Source organism: Pimephales promelas, chromosome 1 (genome assembly GCF_988280905.1).
Source record: "Pimephales promelas chromosome 1, fPimPro1.hap1.1, whole genome shotgun sequence".
Classification (NCBI taxonomy): domain Eukaryota; kingdom Metazoa; phylum Chordata; class Actinopteri; order Cypriniformes; family Leuciscidae; genus Pimephales; species Pimephales promelas.
In genome coordinates, this window is record NC_142769.1 from 30,536,646 (window position 1) to 30,556,189 (window position 19,544).

The 19,544-nt window shown below is 38.2% G+C and overlaps 3 protein-coding genes across 5 annotated transcripts in view; all 3 read right to left on the bottom strand.

Moving 5' to 3' along the window:
- Positions 1-2,864, bottom strand: part of LOC120468930 (b(0,+)-type amino acid transporter 1) — a 61,585-nt gene extending 58,721 nt beyond the window's left edge. Inside the window, exons 1-4 of the mRNA XM_089129476.1 lie at positions 2,561-2,864; positions 1,692-1,840; positions 966-1,113; positions 21-263 (exon numbers count right to left, since the gene is read on the bottom strand). Coding sequence (XP_088985602.1) covers positions 21-263; positions 966-1,113; positions 1,692-1,796 — 496 coding nt within the window. The 5' untranslated portion in view covers positions 1,797-1,840; positions 2,561-2,864. The remainder of the gene's footprint in view (positions 1-20; positions 264-965; positions 1,114-1,691; positions 1,841-2,560) is intronic.
- Positions 2,296-6,407, bottom strand: LOC120469590 (acyl-coenzyme A diphosphatase NUDT19). The gene is given in 5 exon segments (XM_089135226.1): positions 2,296-2,300; positions 2,561-2,702; positions 2,705-2,773; positions 4,497-4,660; positions 5,370-6,407. Coding segments are annotated over 5 exon segments (984 nt in total). The 5' UTR covers positions 5,974-6,407.
- A 106-nt stretch (positions 6,408-6,513) lies between these two features.
- LOC120468902 (b(0,+)-type amino acid transporter 1) lies at positions 6,514-16,497 on the bottom strand. Of its 3 annotated transcripts, none has more exons than XM_089129474.1 (13): positions 16,402-16,497; positions 13,898-14,046; positions 13,176-13,323; positions 12,132-12,374; positions 11,930-12,055; positions 11,474-11,573; positions 11,083-11,127; positions 10,208-10,331; positions 9,911-10,014; positions 9,717-9,813; positions 9,421-9,570; positions 7,427-7,601; positions 6,514-7,231 (listed from the first exon to the last, which is right to left on the bottom strand). In XM_089129474.1, the coding sequence occupies exons 2-13, from the start codon at positions 14,000-14,002 to the stop codon at positions 7,170-7,172; spliced, it is 1,479 nt and encodes a 492-aa protein (XP_088985600.1). In that variant the 5' UTR covers positions 14,003-14,046; positions 16,402-16,497; the 3' UTR covers positions 6,514-7,169. The 3 variants fall into 3 exon arrangements, with proteins under 3 accessions (XP_088985600.1, XP_088985601.1, XP_088985599.1); XM_089129475.1 differs by lacking the exon at positions 16,402-16,497 and adding an exon at positions 15,131-15,209; XM_089129473.1 differs by lacking the exon at positions 16,402-16,497 and adding an exon at positions 15,061-15,170.
- Between the last annotated feature and the right edge of the window lie 3,047 nt (positions 16,498-19,544).

The window sequence follows — 19,544 nt, forward strand, 5'->3', positions numbered from 1 at the left end:
GGGCCTAGACTTGTACATACAGATACAAGCTGCAGCCAGGCATTTGGTAACCACTTGAGGAGGAGCGCATCCTGGGTAAAATGGAGTGGAGGCGTACTCGGCACAACTCAGGGCAATGATGGCAAATGACGAAGGCTTTAACACGATGACGGTGGTCCAGGAATATAGGTATGCCGGGACTGGCCCAAAGCCCTCCATCAGGTATGGATACTCACCACCAGACTTCACGATCATTGTGCCAAGCTCGGCATAGCAGAGGGCCCCTGCACACACATGCACATGGTTCAGTTTCTCAGTGTTCAAGTTGAGGTCAATGAGTCCATTACTAAAAAGGTCTTCTGCAGGCAGAATCAGTATTAAACTAAAGAGGATTTCTGTGTCTTGGGAATTTTCCTGAACAGTATGTGACTTAAAAAGACTGACTGAGGGTTTCTGAGTGAGTGAACATATCTGATTAACCTCCTTGACTTTGCCCAACTATAATCTCAGCAGAAAGTGCTGGATAAAATAGATTTAGTTTAGAATTACATATTTGTAACACAGAATGCGGTAAGACAACAGCTGCGACCAATGGAGCAAATTAAAAGAGTGACATTTTACAACATAAATATTTAACATTTAGCTAATTTGTCAGAAATTACTTTTACTATGCATTTACAGTATGTAGTATGAACAAAAATTAAGTAATATGTAAATTAACATTATATAACCTTGATTCTTACAAAACACTGTTCTTTGTTAGTTTATACTACTTAATGCATTAACAAACTGAGCCTTATCATTAAGCGTTTAATAATTAATAAACAAATTAATAAAGCAGCAACCTTTAGACTTTTAAATTATGTTATACACTATAAAAAAGCTTGTATTTTGCATAATCTCACCCATTAATCTTTGTTATAAGGGGTAATTCACGGCTTTTGTGCAACCTCATAGATGATGTCTTTTTTTGTGTGGATACTGACCCAGTGTAGCCAGTAATCCGCACGCCGCCCACACACACAGACACGGACCCACAGCTCCAGTTCCCTCCAGCACCGGTTTGGGAGAAATGAAGATCCCGGAGCCGATCATTGTTCCCACTATCAGACAGATGCCACTTACAAGACCCACCTGAGGCGTTCAGACAGGCGTACGGTTAAATGGTTAGGGATTGTTTTAACTGATAATGCAATTAAGCTAAAGTGATAATAAAATTTGATTTGATAGCACAGGGGATATCAGCTGATTTTAGAGATTTATTACTTTATCTGATCTGCTGGACACGATTGTTTATGCTCATAGACATTTTACCAATAAATGTACAATGATCTAAATGATATCACTCCACTTTAGATTTCGCTTTATATTGCCTGATTGTTTTCTCTGAATATAAGGTCATGAAGAACAAGGGTTGCAATAACTACTTAAAGCAATTCATATTAACAGACCTTCCATGTCCTTATGTATGCAGTTTTACATATAAATAATCAAACGTGTCATTAATGAGAGCTACAAAAGAATGCTCGGACAGGTGCCAGGACAGGAAGAGATTACACTGTAGTGATGGTGACAGGCACTGCCAGGTTAACCCACAGTTCACACACTTACTCACGCATCGCATCGACTCGACTCTGGGTGGAAACCATTGATCATTGAACATTCTTCACATTCTTTAGTGTAATGTGCCTCATTCATTCTCTCATACTCACATCTTGACGCAGAACTGCTGCTTTTGGCTGCTCGTGCTTTTTAGTTTTCAAAGCCTCTGGAACGCTCCCATTGTGAGTGTCCACTTTTTTTAGATCCTCATCCATCCTTCACAGGGTCAACAGTTCAGTTTTAACTTTGTGGAGTCAGCCTGAATAAATACATACAAAAACTATTATATACTCTTTCTTATAAACATAAATTACGGTGATCAATTTAAAATAATAATAATTAAGGGCCCCAAAAGTAACCAAAAGTTAGCAGAATAATAATAATACGTAAGAAGAAGAAGAAGAAGAAGAAGAAGAAGAAGAAAAAGAAATAATCCTGAGGAAAACTTCGCCCTTTCAGGGCTTGGGCCCTAATAATGTTAACTAATAAATAAAAATAACAAAAATTACGAAGCCTGAACTAAAAGACAGATAGAACTCTAGGAAGTCTGAATCTAGGCAATATAGCACTTTCATTCCATACATTATTTATTTATGATAAGTTTATGATTAAACTTCTCTTAAAGGTCATTTATTTATGCATTAGATAGTCAAATATATTTTGTGCAAATAAAGTCATCAAAAGACCTTTGCCCATTTTACAGCATTTGCTTTCTCATTCTACACAGATAAGGAAATATTGCATTCTCATCTACACTTAAGACAGTCAGGCTGATGTCCACAAGCAGCTACTGATACTAAATCTACTGAAAAGTACCATCAAAAGTCAAAAAGACCATCCATGCTGCCATTATCTTGATGGTCCAGGGGGAAAAAGGGTTCAGTTTTGTACAAATAAGTTCCTAACTGTCACAGCACTCTTATCCATCAAAAAGCAACATTTACCAGACAGCTAAAAATAATTATTATGTGACAATTACCTGGTGAAAGACTTGCATGGCAGTCAGGTGACACCAGGTAAATAGGCAGCCACTGCTCACATCCTTCTAAAGACCTCTGCCAGGCAAAGCGATGGAGATCTCCGAGAGCTGGGAAATAGCACATGCGTCCAAGGTCGTAGTAGCCTACTGAGGTGGAGCTATCCAGATTTCCTTTGATTTGTAGCTGCGCAGCACTTCTGAGGGAGTGGACCACTGAGATACAAGGCAGTTGTGTTATTTCCCAACAGACAAGAGTAGTTCTTCTCATCTGGGCGAGACCGAATTACCTAATATGCCCTGGTTTATGAATATTAATTATGTTCCGTGACGTTTTGGACAGTTGCTAAATGGCGTAAAGTGGGCGCAGCATGTCAATGATATTAACTGGAAAAAAGTATGGACAATTCCCAATAAGTTTTTTATTACTAACAAAGTCAAGGAAATTTCTTTCAAAATTACCCATAAGTACTACCCTGCTAACCACTATATGACGAAATTCAAAAGGGACATTGATGTGAACTGTTCTTTTTGCGGAAATCACCCTGAGACCACCCAGCACCTTTTTTGGATCTGCACACACTCCACAACCTTCTGGAAGGACTTCTGCAGCTTTATTATGAAAGAACTTTACAAGGACTTTACATTGAAGTGGGAAAATGTTGTGTTTTGTTTTTTTAGAAAACAAAGTAAAGAAGATATGTTTTTTATTATAAATTTACTAATTGTGCAAGCTAAATTCTATATCCACAAATGCAAATATATAAAACAAAAACCGGCATTTAAACATTTTTATTGTGATATGTTATCATATATAAAATTAATTAGTGGTTCTTTGAACAAAAAGGCTATGAAAACGAGAAATATTTGTATTACTTACAATTTGTTTGAATGTATGTGATACCCCCTGGCAAGGGTAATATTAATGTTGTATGCTTTGTATACTTTGTATACTGTTGTTTTCATTTGCAATAATAAAAAAAAAAAAAAAATTAAAAAAAAAAAAAAAAAAGTGGGCGCAGCATTGCTGGCGAATGAACGCTTAACTTATAAATTATTGATCAGGCCATGGGTGGACGCTGCAGAAAATACATTAATATTAACGAGCAAATTGGTCTTTTCAACTAATTGGTCACGAATGCATGAACTGATGAAATACACGCTCAGCGATTGAGTGTCTGCCAAATACAATTTTAAAATGCATTAAGGTATCTCTACCATTCTACCATACCAACTTACGATTCAAAACCATAGACAGTAAAAGAAATGGACACAGCGACCCCGTTGATTTCAACGGAGAGAGTTGAAGCCTATGGTTGAAGCTCAACATGAGAACTCACTTCCTGATAGCCAAGCGTTCTGCGCAGGCTCAAACTGAGCTTGACGACATAGCTCGCTCAAACTGAGCTTGACTCACGAGCAAACTGTCTGACAGTTGTAAATCTTTGAGTAGCTAGCTGCTGTGCCAAGACACATTTTAATCGTGCACAGAGACGGCGAAGCGCAACCTGGAGCAACTTTTGGTAAGTATTCTGATTAATTATTTTGTCATTTTGCTTCTATTTATGCCATGGGGTGACTTTAGACAGTAAAAGTTTGCCTGCGAGCCTGTCGGTAACTTCTCTACGGTGCGACGGACAGTCGAGTGTTTATGACGCAATTTTTAGCCTATTTGTACAAGAACGGCTTCTACGTGGCCATAACGTAACATACAAAGTAATGGAGCCTTTTATACATTGTCGTGTTTCTTTAGAAATAAAAAATCGATAAATACTAGAGTCTTTTGGACGCCTCAGATGTAAAGTTATTCACTGTCAAAGTGACGCCAAAATGAATGGGAGTCAATGGGATGCTAACAGCAGGTAACCTGCTACAATGGCGGCCCCCGGAGGCAGCTTCAACTTCCGGCTGATGGATTACCCCCTTGTTCAAAACGCACCTTAAAATGAACGATTTCCTTCTGGTCGTGAAGCATGTAGTGCTATGGAATCTCGTGTAGGCAGCAGATGTAAAGTGCAGTGTCGTACCACCTCTGTTTGCCGTAAACGCCTATGGGTGTCAACCAGTTCCCCCATTCATGCAAAGCCCAGATGTTGGGGGCAGACACTGCAACTCCTTAGCCCGGATGCCAGCCCGAACTCCGCCCACAACATTTTTTTGGTCGGGAAGTTCGGTCTGGACTCGATCCATTGAGGAGAAATTATGATCAGTCAAAAAATGAACGGGCCAATCAGATTGCCAGGGCGGGCTTTATACGATGATGGACAGATGATCTGCAAGGACGTAATCATCACGTTATCAAAGAGCGCTTAACTGGTTTCCCTGACTGCAGCTGGAGAATTGAGATGTATATGCTGTCACGTCTGTTGTAAAATAAATCGACAGCGCATTCATTTCAATAGACGAACAGAAAACTGCAATCAAGACATTTGTCGATAGGAAAGATATTTTGCCGTCCTTGTTACATGATTCGGCAAAAGTGTAACTTATCAGCTGGCTCTGATGGTCGCTAAGAAGATGGGACGTAATGAAAAGCCTGTGGTCGTTGTGGTTTCTCCTTTGGTCGCACTCATGGAGGAGTAAGTAAAAGAAGCAACACTCGTTATTTAACTTTAAAATAAGTAAGTTCTATAGTTGAAAACTGCGCTATGCAAAGGAGTTGACTTACTGCGTTGCTCTGATTGTAGGTTTACCGACTATCCAATTGAGTGCAAAGGTTGTTTTTTTTCCTGGTTCGGTTAAGACCACCTCATAATCAAAGCCCTTCAGAGGAGTTTCAGACTAGCAACTGATGAAGCCTGATGAAGTCAGGCTAGCAACTCCCGACACATCTTGATAAAATTCGCCGGGTTATCAATAACCTGAGATCTCCACTTAGACAGCACGTCTTTACTCCACAGTCCGGTCAATCTGGTCAGTGTTGGCTGGCTGTCACTGTTATCATCCGTGTGCACGCGAATCCCGCTTTCCTCGTGTTTGGGAACCGCCAGGAGCACACCTGACTCCTCAAACGTCTCTTTCACCGCACAGATCCTGAAAGCCACATCTCCCGGTATCGGAGATCCCAGCTGAGATCTGTCAGTGGCGAAAATGGGTGGCCTGCTCGCCGGCGGCTGCTTCACAACTCCGATGCCGTAGTTGGGCGCTTCGGTAAAGGCTTTAAAGATCTCCTGCCACTCGCTGGAGAAGTCAGACGATTCCACCAGCCCCCCGGGAAACACGTAGGCATTGGGCATATACCCGCTGCGACCGCTCCGTTTCAGCAGCAGCACTTGATAGTCGAAGGCAGATTTGTGTGCAATATCAGTGACTTTTCCTAGACCTGCTTTAAGAGAGTCCGCAGTCGGAGTGCGTCTCAGCCCGGCCGCCAGGATCACCGTCGCCGCCTCTCTCCAGTGTTTCAGCGCCGTGTTCATCTTGCTCACTGCTTACATGATCACAGCTATAACGTACTTATCCGGAAACTTTCGACATCGGTCAACAATGGCGTAAAGGACAGGACAGCGCAGAAAAAATAATAATCTATTTAATCTGTGATTGAGTGCCATCTACAGCAAGGGAAGAAATCTTGCTTTTCCTTGCCACATTCAAATCAGGACATTTCTATTATACTTCAGGCACAGGTATAATCGATTTATGATTGCTACCAAGTCCAACAATACCTATAAAATCCATGTTAAGCCAATCCCGATAAGCGCTGAAAAAAATAACACTCTAAACGATTCTGGGTTGTTTTAACCCAAATTTGGGTCAAGCCCAAATGTTGGGTTAAAAATGTAATTAAAAAAATTACAGTTGAAAGTGAAAGTTGAAGTTGGGTTCAAATTTTAAATTATATTTTTAACCCAACATTTGGGTTTGTCCATATTTTGACCAAATTTGGGTTGAAACAACACAGCATTTTTTAGAGTGCAGTTACCAGTTTATCAATTAACATGTCTGGCAGGTAAAAATGATTGCAGAGTAATGTAAAACTTTAATAGACACTGAATTGAAAACAAACCGTGAACAGTTAAAATATATGTGCATATTAAAATAGGCCAAAACAAACAAACATCTTCATAGCTTACAGTAGGTCTGTCTTTAAAAGTTATAGTTAAAAATCAATTTACCTGTGGAGGAAACGAATGGGATTTTTACTAGAATCCCATTGTTGTATTATTTTTTCTAGTAACAACAATTATAATATTGGCTACTTAAAGACTTAAATTACTACAATTCTTCTAATGTGATTAAATGAGTCTGAGTCAATATATTAACACAATTAATACATTTGAGTTCAGTAAAGGTGGAAAATATCATTGTTATCCTGTACAACAAACTTGCATTTTAATTATAAAATAAGTTAGATAAACTGGAAGTTGTCATAATGTACAGACGTTCATGGAAAAGATACGTTATTCTTTGAAGTAAAAACAAATCCATGTGCCCTGGGAAAGGCCTGCAGTCCATTAAACAATAGATGGTCTTACATTGGAAACTGTTGGTCTGGTCTCATATTGGAAAAAAAACAGCTGTGTTCCCTTTAAGGATCCTTTATCCACATTTCCACGGATCAATCTGTTGTCCATTGCAGGCTGTTATGTCTGTCTTTTCTCAAGTTTGACATCTTTCACTCAATCTTTTCGGATGGAACGACTTGCAGTAGCAGCTGGAGGTGCATAGTGAGTGGCCCTGTGAGCATCAACAGGTCAAGTTTAAGAAATAAGCATTTCAATGTTTCTGGTGAACATCCACTAAAAACAGCCTTAAAAGTGAAATATTATTCAGAAAACATAACTATTGTTAATTTCAAGACATGGTAAAGACAAGCATACATTTTGTGCACTGTTATATATTCAAATGTGCAATTAATTTCCAGCTTCTTACTCATGATGTGGCGAGTCCAGTTGAATTTGTAGTAAATAAGGGGTACATATAATAGAAGACCGCTGACTATGAACGCCGTGCAGTACAGGTACTCCCACTCAGGCTTGTCTATGATGGGAGCGAGAACTAGGTAACAGGACACAATCACCACCAAAGCAGGAACAACAATCGGAACCTGAGAGGAACAAAAGGCAAACATTTTCACGTTGGGTAATATAGTCATTTTACAATATTTGATTGATTCAGTCCATGCCATTGAGCTTAAATATCTAAAGCATTCGAGAATAGAAACTATATATGGGCAATATAAAATACAGACAAAATTATAAATATTAAAATGTATTCCCTTATAAGTGGGAATATGTATATATGAGGCCGGCAGAGTGCGGGCCAGTGTGTGTGTAATACATAAGCACATAATGGGGAAGAAAACAGAGTGGCGGTGCCGGTCTGTGTGGAATGTATCCCGTTAGTGCAGCTCACCAGGAGAGCTGTAATTTACTAGACTGCTGGTAATTTAGCCTGGAGGGCGGGCACTTCCAGATTGTAAAATCTGACAAAGGTGGAGGGAGAAGCCCATCCTGCTGCCACACATATGTCGTGAATGGAAATCCCGCTGGACCATGCCCACGACAAGGCCATGCCTCTAGTGGAGTGAGAGGCATGGCAGGTCTTTTGACGCGTATGCAGCAGCAATAGCGTCCACTATCCATCTAGACAGTGTCTGTTTCGAAGCACCGAGACCTTTAGTGCGCCTTCCGAATGAAATGAACAGCGCGTGCAGTATACAATCTCAGTGCTCTAACTGGGCAGAGGAGATTGGCGCCGCCTTCGCTATCAGATGTGGGAGGAGGCACGTGAGCACGTACTCGACCACTATCATTTCCAGACAATTTATGTGAAGGAGCTTTTGCTGAGCTGACCAAAGGCCGGTGAGCCATCGCAGACCACGCCCTGTCGAGGTGACTTTTCAGCGAGATACGGCTCCCATAGTCACTCCCCGCTGATACCATTCAGCCACTGTCCAGGGCTGCAGAGCTGAGATACAGGACTGAGTCACTCTGATCGGCCTGGTGGCCTGTGGCCCAAGCCCGGTGAGTCGCACGGGTGTTTAGCCAATGTTGAAGCGGGCACATGCCCAGTAATCCCAGCTGGAGAAATGCTGCGGCTGAAGCCATGTAACCCAACATTCTCTGAAAAGTTTTCAAAGATATGAGGCTGTTCATCTGAAAAGAGGCGGCTAGTCGCTGAACACGGCGCATGCACTGTGCTGATAAGCGAGCCGTCATTACGGTGGCCGAGAGAGCTCACCGCGCTGCAACCTGATGAAGACGAATGCAAATACAAAAAAAACCTATAAAAACGCGATGGTGACGTGGCTTCTTCTGTTCAGAGATGCAAAGAGCTTCACTGAAGAGATGAAAAATCAGAGAAGCAGCCTGCGAACCGCACTTTTACACACGCTGGTCATGCCCTTCCTGATGCAATGACGGCGCGAGCGCCTCTCATTGGACACGGGTTCATCGCAAAAAAAAAAGAGTTCGTCTATAGGCTGAAGCAGTTTGCTGCAGAGCAACCAATGAGCTCGCTAGATAGCCCGCTCATGGTCTGGAGCTGCTGCACTGCGTTGACAATGGATACAAAAATTAGGACATTTTTTTGACTTCAAAATCTCAGAAAAGATTAATCTTTCCCGTAGCAAGAGAACCTCTCATAAGAGAACCAATCCAGAAGTCACACCTCTTTTGCAAATGAATTCATAAACAAAGGCACTTGCTATGATAAACATATGAAAAAAGATTCTCAGATTTTTACTTGTTTTAGCTTCCACTCCAGCTCACTCTTGAAAGTCGCCTTTGTGTTTATTGTTGGGTCTTATGACAAATAGCTTAGGATGTTCATAATTTTAAAGTTGCTTTGGATAATAACATCTGCACATTTTTTTATTCAGTCACATTATGTTGTGTCACCATGCATGCATAATGTGCTCTAACCTTGACAGGTCTATGAAGCTCCTTTCTAGTGAATCGCATAACAATGAGCACAAGGCATGTGAGCCCATAGAAAGCCCACTGAGCAAAACTGAAGTAGTTGATGAGAGTGTTTATGTCTGCTGGAATGATGTAGATGATTGACAGGATGCCCTGCAGATCACAAACAAGAACAAATACTTTATCACAAATCAAATATAATGTTCATGTGTTTAGAACAGTTGTCATGGTTGATGTAATAAGGCAAAAATAGTGATAAGCCTTGTCCAAAAATTGTTGAGGATGGAATTGAGACTTACATTAAACATGAGAGCTGGAGAAGGCGTGAAACGTTTCACACTGATGTACGACAAGATCCTAACCATGTGACCCTCCCGTCCTGCCACATACGTCAACCTAACAGGTACAAACAGACAGGCCCCCAAAAAAAGCGATTTTCAGCATGCACTTAATTCTGTGTGCAAATTTCTATAAAACAACTGAAGTTCCTAACCTTCCTGCAGTGAAACAGCTCCCATTTGCTGCTCCAAAAGTGGAAAAAACCACAAACAGAGGCACAACCCATGATAATGGGTAGAGCACTCTGTCACCAAAGGTCTGTGGAGAAACCAATGATTAAATTACAACTCAAAGATCATTGCAAATTCATTTATTAACTGACTGGGTTGAACATTTTAGAACTAGGAAAAGTACTTATTTTTTATAGAGAACTGGAAAAAATAAAAATTAAAATTCCCTGATATTTCCAGGTGGTAGTGGGAACTACAGTATGACTACAATACACACTCACCACAGCAACAGCAGAAGACTGTAAAAGTTCAACAGGGGTCATGACAGTAAAATATGCTATGTTGACAAATATATAGCACACAGTAACCAGGGGAATCCCAATTATAATAGCCAGGGGAAGGTTTCTGTAAAAAAAAAGAAAAAGAAAAAAAAAGAATAATAATCAATCATAAACAAACCTATCTATAAAATGTGAAAATAAGAACACAAACAAGACATTTTTAATAATACAATAACACCATCATGATAATAATACTATATATTGTACTATATATATATACTATATAACTGTACTGTGCAAAAGTCTTTGGCACATTTCACCACTTCACCACAAAAAGGGTTTTAAGACAGTTATTTTTATATTTTTCTGTAGTGTGCAAGTTGGATATATCAGTTTACAATTACAAACATTTCTTATTCAAACACTGCAGTTCTTCTGAATTTAGTCTCAGTTTTTCTCTGTTTCTTCATGCATCACAGACTGACTCGATGATGGTGAGATCAGATGGTGTGTGGATCATACCGACTATTGTGCATACACAAATCTTACTGGATTATTAAAATTAATGGCAAAATAAATGTTTGGAAATGTAAACTAATATATACCCTACTTACACAGCAAAAGATAACTTGCTTAAAACCATTTTTGGTGTGTGAAAATATGAACATGCCTAAGATTTTTGTACAGTATATAAACAAAAACACAAGACATTTTCAATAACACAATAAGACCTTCATTGCTAACAATGTAAGATTGCAGATATACTGCATTGTCATTTTGCAGATAATATTGCAGCTAACAATACTGTAATATTACAGATTGCACATGGTTTATAAAAACAATTGGAATTTTAATTTAGAACATTTTAGTCTCACTTGTATGGATTTTTCAGCTCCTCTGTTATGAAGTTAAGCTGATTCCTATGAAAAAAAAAAAGAAAAGAAAACTTTGACATGAATTGCCATAGCTGATTTCTGGTCTTGCACGCTTCTCTCAGAATGAAAAAGCCACGGATAAAGAATGATCTGGTGAAAGTCCATGCAACTAAAACCAAGTCCTACTGGATTTAAGGTTTGATAAGCATTCACTTTCCCCTTTCATTATTTAATGATACTTCCCTTTATCATTAGACGGTGTGAATGGCACACTAGAACGTTGATTCTTTGAATCTAGCTTATTAAAAGTCTTAAAAAGGTGTACACTGCTGATTAACATTAGCATCATATGCCACATGTGCAACATTATATGAGCTCCTCATTACTTTACCATCCGTCATAAGCCCAGAGACCATTGTAAAATGCAAGGCCAATTGCTCCAAATGATGTTGTTCCCCCTGCAAATGGGTCTCTAAGATTCTGTGTGTTGCCTAAAAAACAATTACAACACAATAAAAAGACACTTTTTATTGATCTTTCATTGAACATTTACAGAGGTCTACTTATCTAAACACAAATGTACACAAATCCCTGGGCATAGTCTACAATGAGTCATCTTTCATAACATAATCAAAAAATATAATTTCTTTATCTGTTATCAAAATGTTTTTGAACTCAGTCCCTTCAATTGAATAATAAGATGCTGATGTCCTTTTCAATGTCACATAAGCCAGTCAATAAAAACTGATATCATATAAGATAGGAGTCACAAAAACAGATCTGGCAGATCTGAGATATGCGGTCGGATAAAAGCAGGTTTGATTGTTCTCGGGGTATAGAGAGGTACCTTGAGCCAACAGAACGATGCCTGAAACCACGATAACGACAATAATCAAGAGTTTGGCTGCTGTGAAAAAGTTCTGCACTCTGGAGGCCAGCTTCACACTCAGACAGTTGATGAGTGTAATTATTACTGACGAGAGAACAAAGAGAGGGTTAGACCAAAATAATGTCATTGGAATATAAACGGGGCCTAGACTTGTACATACAGATACAAGCTGCAGCCAGGCATTTGGTAACCACTTGAGGAGGAGCGCATCCTGGGTAAAATGGAGTGGAGGCGTACTCGGCACAACTCAGGGCAATGATGGCAAATGACGAAGGCTTTAACACGATGACGGTGGTCCAGGAATATAGGTATGCCGGGACTGGCCCAAAGCCCTCCATCAGGTATGGATACTCACCACCAGACTTCACGATCATTGTGCCAAGCTCGGCATAGCAGAGGGCCCCTGCACACACATGCACATGGTTCAGTTTCTCAGTGTTCAAGTTGAGGTCAATGAGTCCATTACTAAAAAGGTCTTCTGCAGGCAGAATCAGTATTAAACTAAAGAGGATTTCTGTGTCTTGGGAATTTTCCTGAACAGTATGTGACTTAAAAAGACTGACTGAGGGTTTCTGAGTGAGTGAACATATCTGATTAACCTCCTTGACTTTGCCCAACTATAATCTCAGCAGAAAGTGCTGGATAAAATAAATTTAGTTTAGAATTACGTGTTTGTAACACAGAATGCGGTAAGACAACAGCTGCGACCAATAGAGCAAATTAAAAGAGTAACATTTTACAACATACATTTTTAACATTTAGCTAATTTGTCAGAAATTACTTTTACTATGCATTTACAGTATGTAGTATGAACAAAAATTAAGTAATATGTAAATTAACATTATATAACCTTGATTCTTACAAAACACTGTTCTTTGTTAGTTTATACTACTTAATGCATTAACAAACTGAGCCTTATCATTAAGCGTTTAATAATTAATAAACAAATTAATAAAGCAGCAACCTTTAGACTTTTAAATTATGTTATACACTATAAAAAAGCTTGTATTTTGCATTCATGGTATATGGCGAGATTATCAAACAGCAAAAACAAATATGACATGATAGATGAGGTGATTATACGTAATGACACGATACATGAGGTGATCATGTGTAATCTCGCCCAATAATCTTTGTTATAAGGGGTAATTCAAAGCTTTTGTGCAACCTCATAGATGATGTCTTTTTTTGTGTGGATACTGACCCAGTGTAGCCAGTAATCCGCACGCCGCCCACACACACAGACACGGACCCACAGCTCCAGTTCCCTCCAGCACCGCTTTGGGAGAAATGAAGATCCCGGAGCCGATCATTGTTCCCACTATCAGACAGATGCCACTTACAAGACCCACCTGAGGCGTTCAGACAGGTGTACGGTTAAATGGTTAGGGATTGTTTTAACTGATAATGCAATTAAGCTAAAGTGATAATAAAATTTGATTTGATAGCACAGGGGATATCAGCTGATTTTAGAGATTTATTACTTTATCTGATCTGCTGGACACGATTGTTTATGCTCATAGACATTTTACCAATAAATGTACAATGATCTAAATGATATCACTCCACTTTAGATTTCGCTTTATATTGCCTGATTGTTTTCTCTGAATATAAGGTCATGAAGAACAAGGGTTGCAATAACTACTTAAAGCAATTCATATTAACAGACCTTCCATGTCCTTATGTATGCAGTTTTACATATAAATAATCAAACGTGTCATTAATGAGAGCTACAAAAGAATGCTCGGACAGGTGCCAGGACAGGAAGAGATTACACTGTAGTGATGGTGACAGGCACTGCCAGGTTAACCCACAGTTCACAAACTTACTCACGCATCGCATCAACTCGACTCTGGGTGGAAACCATTGATCATTGAACATTCTTCACATTCTTTAGTGTAATGTGCCTCATTCTCTCATACTCACATCTTGACGCAGAACTGCTGCTTTTGGCTGCTCGTGCTTTTTAGTTTTCAAAGCCTCTGGAACGCTCCCATTGTGAGTGTCCACTTTTTTTAGATCCTCATCCATCCTTCACAGGGTCAACAGTTCAGTTTTAACTTTGTGCAGTCAGCCTGAATAAATACATACAAAAACTAATAAACTCTTTCTTATAAACATAATTACGGTGATCAATTTAAAATAGGCTAATAGTAAAAAGAACAAAAATTATGAAATGTGAACTAAAAGACAGATAGAAATCTAGGGAAGTCTGGATCTAGGGAATTTTGCACTTTCATTCCTGTTGTTCTGATGTCTTGTTCTTGGTAGTGTAGTTCAGATTACTTCAAGCATCCTAAAGGCCAAGTTAATGTTTAAAGACATTAGAATGCTTTAAGTGTTGCTAATGCAGGTGAATGAGCGTCAACGTGTTATGGGCTCTCTGACAGATCTTTTTATTCATACACATAACATCTGCTCCACTTGCACTTCAATTTTGTCTCCTAGCAACTGCAGTACAATAGTCAAAGATTCAGTTTATACTATAGTCAAGAAGCAAAGACTAGAATTGGCTGCAAAAAAGAAGAAGAAAAAAATACTAAAATACTGCTGTAAACTCAGCAGAAGAATTCACATACATTATTTATTTTTGATAAGTTTATGATTAAACTTCTCTTAAAGGTCCATTTATTTATGCATTAGATAGTCAAATACATTTTGTGCAAATAAAGTCATCAAAAGACCTTTGCTAATTTTAAAGCATTTGCTTTCTCATTCTACACAGATAAGGAAATATTGCATTCTCATCTACACTTAAGACAGTCAGGCTGATGTCCACAAGCAGCTACTGATACTAAATCTACTGAAAAGTACCATCAAAAGTCAAAAAGACCATCCATGCTGCCATTATCTTGATGGTCCATTATGCAACCCTATAAATACTCTCACTTAACATGAGGATTTACAGTGTAAACTTCAGTTAAGAAGTTTCCTTTTCTGCCAAACATATCACATCATCATGTAGAAAATATTTACTCGAAAAGTCACAATATTGCAACAAAAATTATAATGCATTAAATATCTTTTTCCGAGTGAACATTTTTCAGGTGCAGTTAGCAAAGACAAACTTTAGGTGAACTCAAGCTTACTTTCTGTGCCACCAATTCCATCGTCACATGAAAACCATGTTTAACTCGAGGCGTGAGGCGAAAGACAAACCTGCAATGCTTTCAGTTTTTCCAGCAGAAAAGTTTTGATCCATTTGCAAATTCATTGTGTTTAATAACCAACAAAAGTGGGTGGAACCTTCAATGTTCAGTTATTCTCCTGGCTGACCGTGATTGAAGCAAACACGTGACAAGAAGGAGGAGAGTGACTGGCTAGAGGTGAGCAGGCTCTGACCAACACAATACTCCTTTGAAAGAGACACTTGATATGGTTTGGTTGGAAAGAGTGTGTGACAGTGTGAAGCCAAGGATTGACCAGAACACAGAACCGTCTCGGATCAAAAGCACTGCCAATGCAACTCAGTACTACAGGCCATTTCTTAAATAAATACAGGCCTGTAAATCACCTCCTTGAAGCTGTTTAAGCTCCATGATCTCCTTTAGAAATACATTTCAGTCAAGAAGAGCTTCTCTAATTGATGTACTCGCCTCTACTCTCTCCCCTTTTCATTTGTCGACTTCAAAAGCTGCTGAGATGTATCTCTAGTTTCAAAGGGAGTCAGGCATTAAGCTTGCTGTGTTATTAAAAAAAAGTACTTTTCTCACTTTTCCTGGCAATTTTCTTGGCAATGTTAATTGTAACTGTGTCCAAAGTTTTCCTTTGTACACAAATGACAGCACAGCTCTAACTTACTATGTTACTATGTAACTAATCCCAGTGTTTCAACAACTCCTAGCCTCCACATACCGCAACATTAATACAGACCAATACAAACAACCCACACAAACATCCAAAATGACTTTTAATATAGCTGCTATTTGGCTATAAATGAGACAAACAGCATCTCTTCCTATTGCCAATCTTTAAAATGATCAACACGAGTTAACCTTAAATTAAAAAAATAAATCAGAATTAACAGTTCCTAATAGACTTTAAGTAAAGTGAAAATATCATGACTGAATGACACATTGATCTACTTCCTCCAAAAGCAACATTAATAATATAATAATAATTCCATGGACAAGCCAATGGCAGGTACCTTTAATAATAATAATAATAATAATAATAATACATTTTATTTGAAAGCGCTTTTCTGAGTACTCAAAGACACTTTAGATTCAGTAGAAAAAGAAAAATCACAAAACCAGCAGGAACAATATCAAATAAATGCACTAAAAAACACACTGGACTAAGCTAAACATTAAAATCAGTTTTAAAAAAGTGAGTTTTTATCAGTGATTTGAAAGTAGGAAGGTAAGTGATCTAAAAACTGTACAAATACATTGTATCAACAGTGCAGTACTCTTCACAGGATTCCTTACCTTTAGATAGTTTCCTTCTTATCTCAAATTCAGATCTGACTCTTCAAGCTATAACAGCAGGAATTATACACACAATCTGGGTGGCATCTCAGCAGCTAACAATTAACCCGACGCTGTCACTGTGTGAACATCCTTCTTTCACATGCAACACTGAAACCCAGAGAAACATCTCAGAAAGACTTCATGTTTACGCAGCTCATTCTACATCGGATGGCTAAACATTCAGAGAGAAAATCATTTCAAAATAAATTATCCCAAAAAATTTCGTTAACTTCAATTCTTTTGATATGAGCATATGTTTATGAGCTACATTTAAGCATTTATTTTTAGATGTCTAAGTGGTGTTTACGGACCTCATAAAGCGACCCATGCCCACGTTTTATTGTTTTATTTCATTTCTGAGATGGAGTGATTTGATTACCCATCAGTTACAGTTAAAGTCAAGTTGCTAGAATGATTTGAGTACGAGCATGCAGTGCCTTTTTATAAATCCCAGTAATTGTGGCTCAATAGATGAGAAAATGAAATTCAGGAGTCAGTTTAAATGAAAAGGATTCATTTAATATAAAACAACAGAGAAATTAATCTGCCACTACTGGCAAAATGAAAGAAAAACGCTATATGTAAGGAAATCTCATACTCACATTTATAATGGTCGTACAATAATAATCTATGAAGTAGCTGGTAAAATGTAAGGGGCGGCCTACAGGATGTGATAAAAGTGATGAAAGTAACAGTGGTGACATAATGTTATTAAACTGGTCTGCATTAAATCACATGAAGTCATGGTAATAATAGCTTACTTTAGAAAATCGTCCTTGGTGTTTGTTTTTCTTACATTTGCTGAATGAAAGGCCAATGGCTGCAGGCTCCATGATCCTTCACAAAGGCACATCAATAGAGGGATTGAGCGCTTGAAAGGGACCCAAGCTGACCTTACAATGAGATGTTAACCTAGATAAGAAACAAACTACAACTCTAAACTTTAATAAGCTTTTCCAGGGACTTTAACTGTTCAACAGGATCTGTAAATCCTCAAAGTCTCTATTGTGATGTTTGTGAATCTGTCACAGATTCATCAGAACGTTACAGATTAATCAGGCCTGTGTTTCTCCGAAAATGCACTTTTCTTTTTGTGAATTTAACTCTATTTTAAGTTACTCCTCTAGCTTTTTGACATTTGTTTAATTAATATATAATAACAATGTCCAGCAGATGGCAGCACTACTTTTCAAACCTTCTATAATGAAACAGGCCAACATCAGTTTAGACCGGACCCAATTCTGTCATTCTAATATGCATTATTTTATTTGTACTGTTGTATTCCTCATTTTGGATTCAAGAAGTAAATGTTAATGATGAATTCTAGGGAAACAAGTGAAAATCCTTTAACTTAGGATCAAAAATGTATGTGTTTTTTTAATTCTCAAAACTGATGACTAATGTCCCTCTAGAAAAGTGAAAGGTTGAGTACTATGGACAGATTTACAGAATAGGGGGAGAATAAGACACCAGAGAGGTGTACGGTATGTTTTTTTGCTCACTGGTTGTGAGGGAATTCGAGGCGCAGCGACGGCATGAGATGTCCTCCTCATTTTTCTCAAGTGTCAGAACTTCAGTCCGCTGAGTGGAACAAGTGACCAGAGTTATAGGCTACTTCACATACTCACAAGTCCTACATTTCATCCTAAAAAAAAAAAAAGATTCCTGATTTATAACATATAAAGCACTTCAGGTCTGTTTTATCTCTCCAGTTCATGGGGTTTCACACTATCAGAAAGATATTTGTTCTTAAAAATACGTATGTGACAAACAAAATTCTACCACAGTCATACATAGGCTACTACTGTATACAGTATTATAACAAACATGCTCCAATGAGTAAACATCAACAAAACTAAGATGTAACCACTAAAGCACACAGCAATTAATCAATAAACAGTTGACTATTTGAAATACTACACAACTGCTCATCTAGGTAATTTAGAGTCAGTATTCTAACCAGTAGTGCTCTATTTCTGCTCGCCCTGATTGAATGAGGTTTGTTTTGGGCATAGAGATGGCTGGGTTATAATTTTGCTCTAAAATAGTGCAGTGCTATTATGGAGAGAATAACTATTGGACTGTCCTAATTATGCTGCAACAGTCAGACAGGCACTTAAAAAAAAATCGATGAGGTGTATAGCGTCACTGTCTGGTTTTATTGCTGTCTCACTAGTTTTGTCCTGACCACAGCTGATTTGGCTTTAGACCTCATCGCTTATCAATGGGATTAAGATGTATCTCCTCAGGAGAGCTTCACATCAGTGTTTTATAGAAGCTGCTTAAAAAAAAAAAAAAAACCCTCCAGGGAACAAGAAAAAAAAAATATTGATTTATTTTTCACTTTCACTCTACTAGCAAAAATGCTTTAAATTAAGAAGGTTTATATATTTAAATCAGCATGATGTGGAAATTGTGATATTTTTCCCCTGTTTTGTGACTTACGCATGAGTTGAAAGGATGAAAAAATTTGTAGGCCAGGACATGATTTTATCCATTGAGAATTGATCGTAATATTGTTTTTCCCAATTGTGATTTCAAGTCAATGGCAGGCTACTGAAGGGAAGGGATTCCCATAATAATCCCATAAGGCATTATTGTCGCACACTCGTGTAGGTGGCGGTGCTGATCTCTTCAGAGCCTGTCATGTCGTTGTGTGAGCCAAAAATCACATGAGCCAAAGGAGTGATGTCTAAGAATTTTTACCAATATTGACGAAAAAAGTAAATATTTCTCCCAACTGAAACATATGGAACATTTTTATATTTTGCTATAATAAACTACTAAAACAAACAATCTAATAATGAAAACTCTCACCAAGAGCACAAAACAAATTTAACAAATAATTTCATATTGTTTGCCATCTCTAAATATATTTTTTATTTAATTTATTATGAAAAGCTTTTTAATAACTCTAAATGTATGGAAAAAAAAAGTCTAAAAAACTCACGCGTAACAAACAGTCGGAGTGCATGACATAAAATAATTGTATTTACTGCATTCTCGTTGTTAAAATAACCATGCCTTCTGCAGCTTTTAATGTGGTGCTTTATGTCTTTAGCAGGAGAGAGAATGTGCATGGATTGGAAAGGGCTTTGCGC

What these genes read in the sequence shown, in the direction of transcription:
- LOC120468902 (XM_089129474.1), bottom strand. Translation starts at nt 14,002, where the DNA reads ATGGATGAGGATCTAAAAAAAGTGGACACTCACAATGGGAGCGTTCCA. An exon ending in CGGATTACTGGCTACACTGG is followed by an intron (nt 12,375 to 13,175) that starts GTCAGTATCCAC and finishes ATGTGTGTGCAG; the next exon opens with GGGCCCTCTGCTATGCCGAG. An exon ending in CTCCAGCTCTCATGTTTAAT is followed by an intron (nt 9,571 to 9,716) that starts GTAAGTCTCAAT and finishes TGTGATCTGCAG; the next exon opens with GGCATCCTGTCAATCATCTA.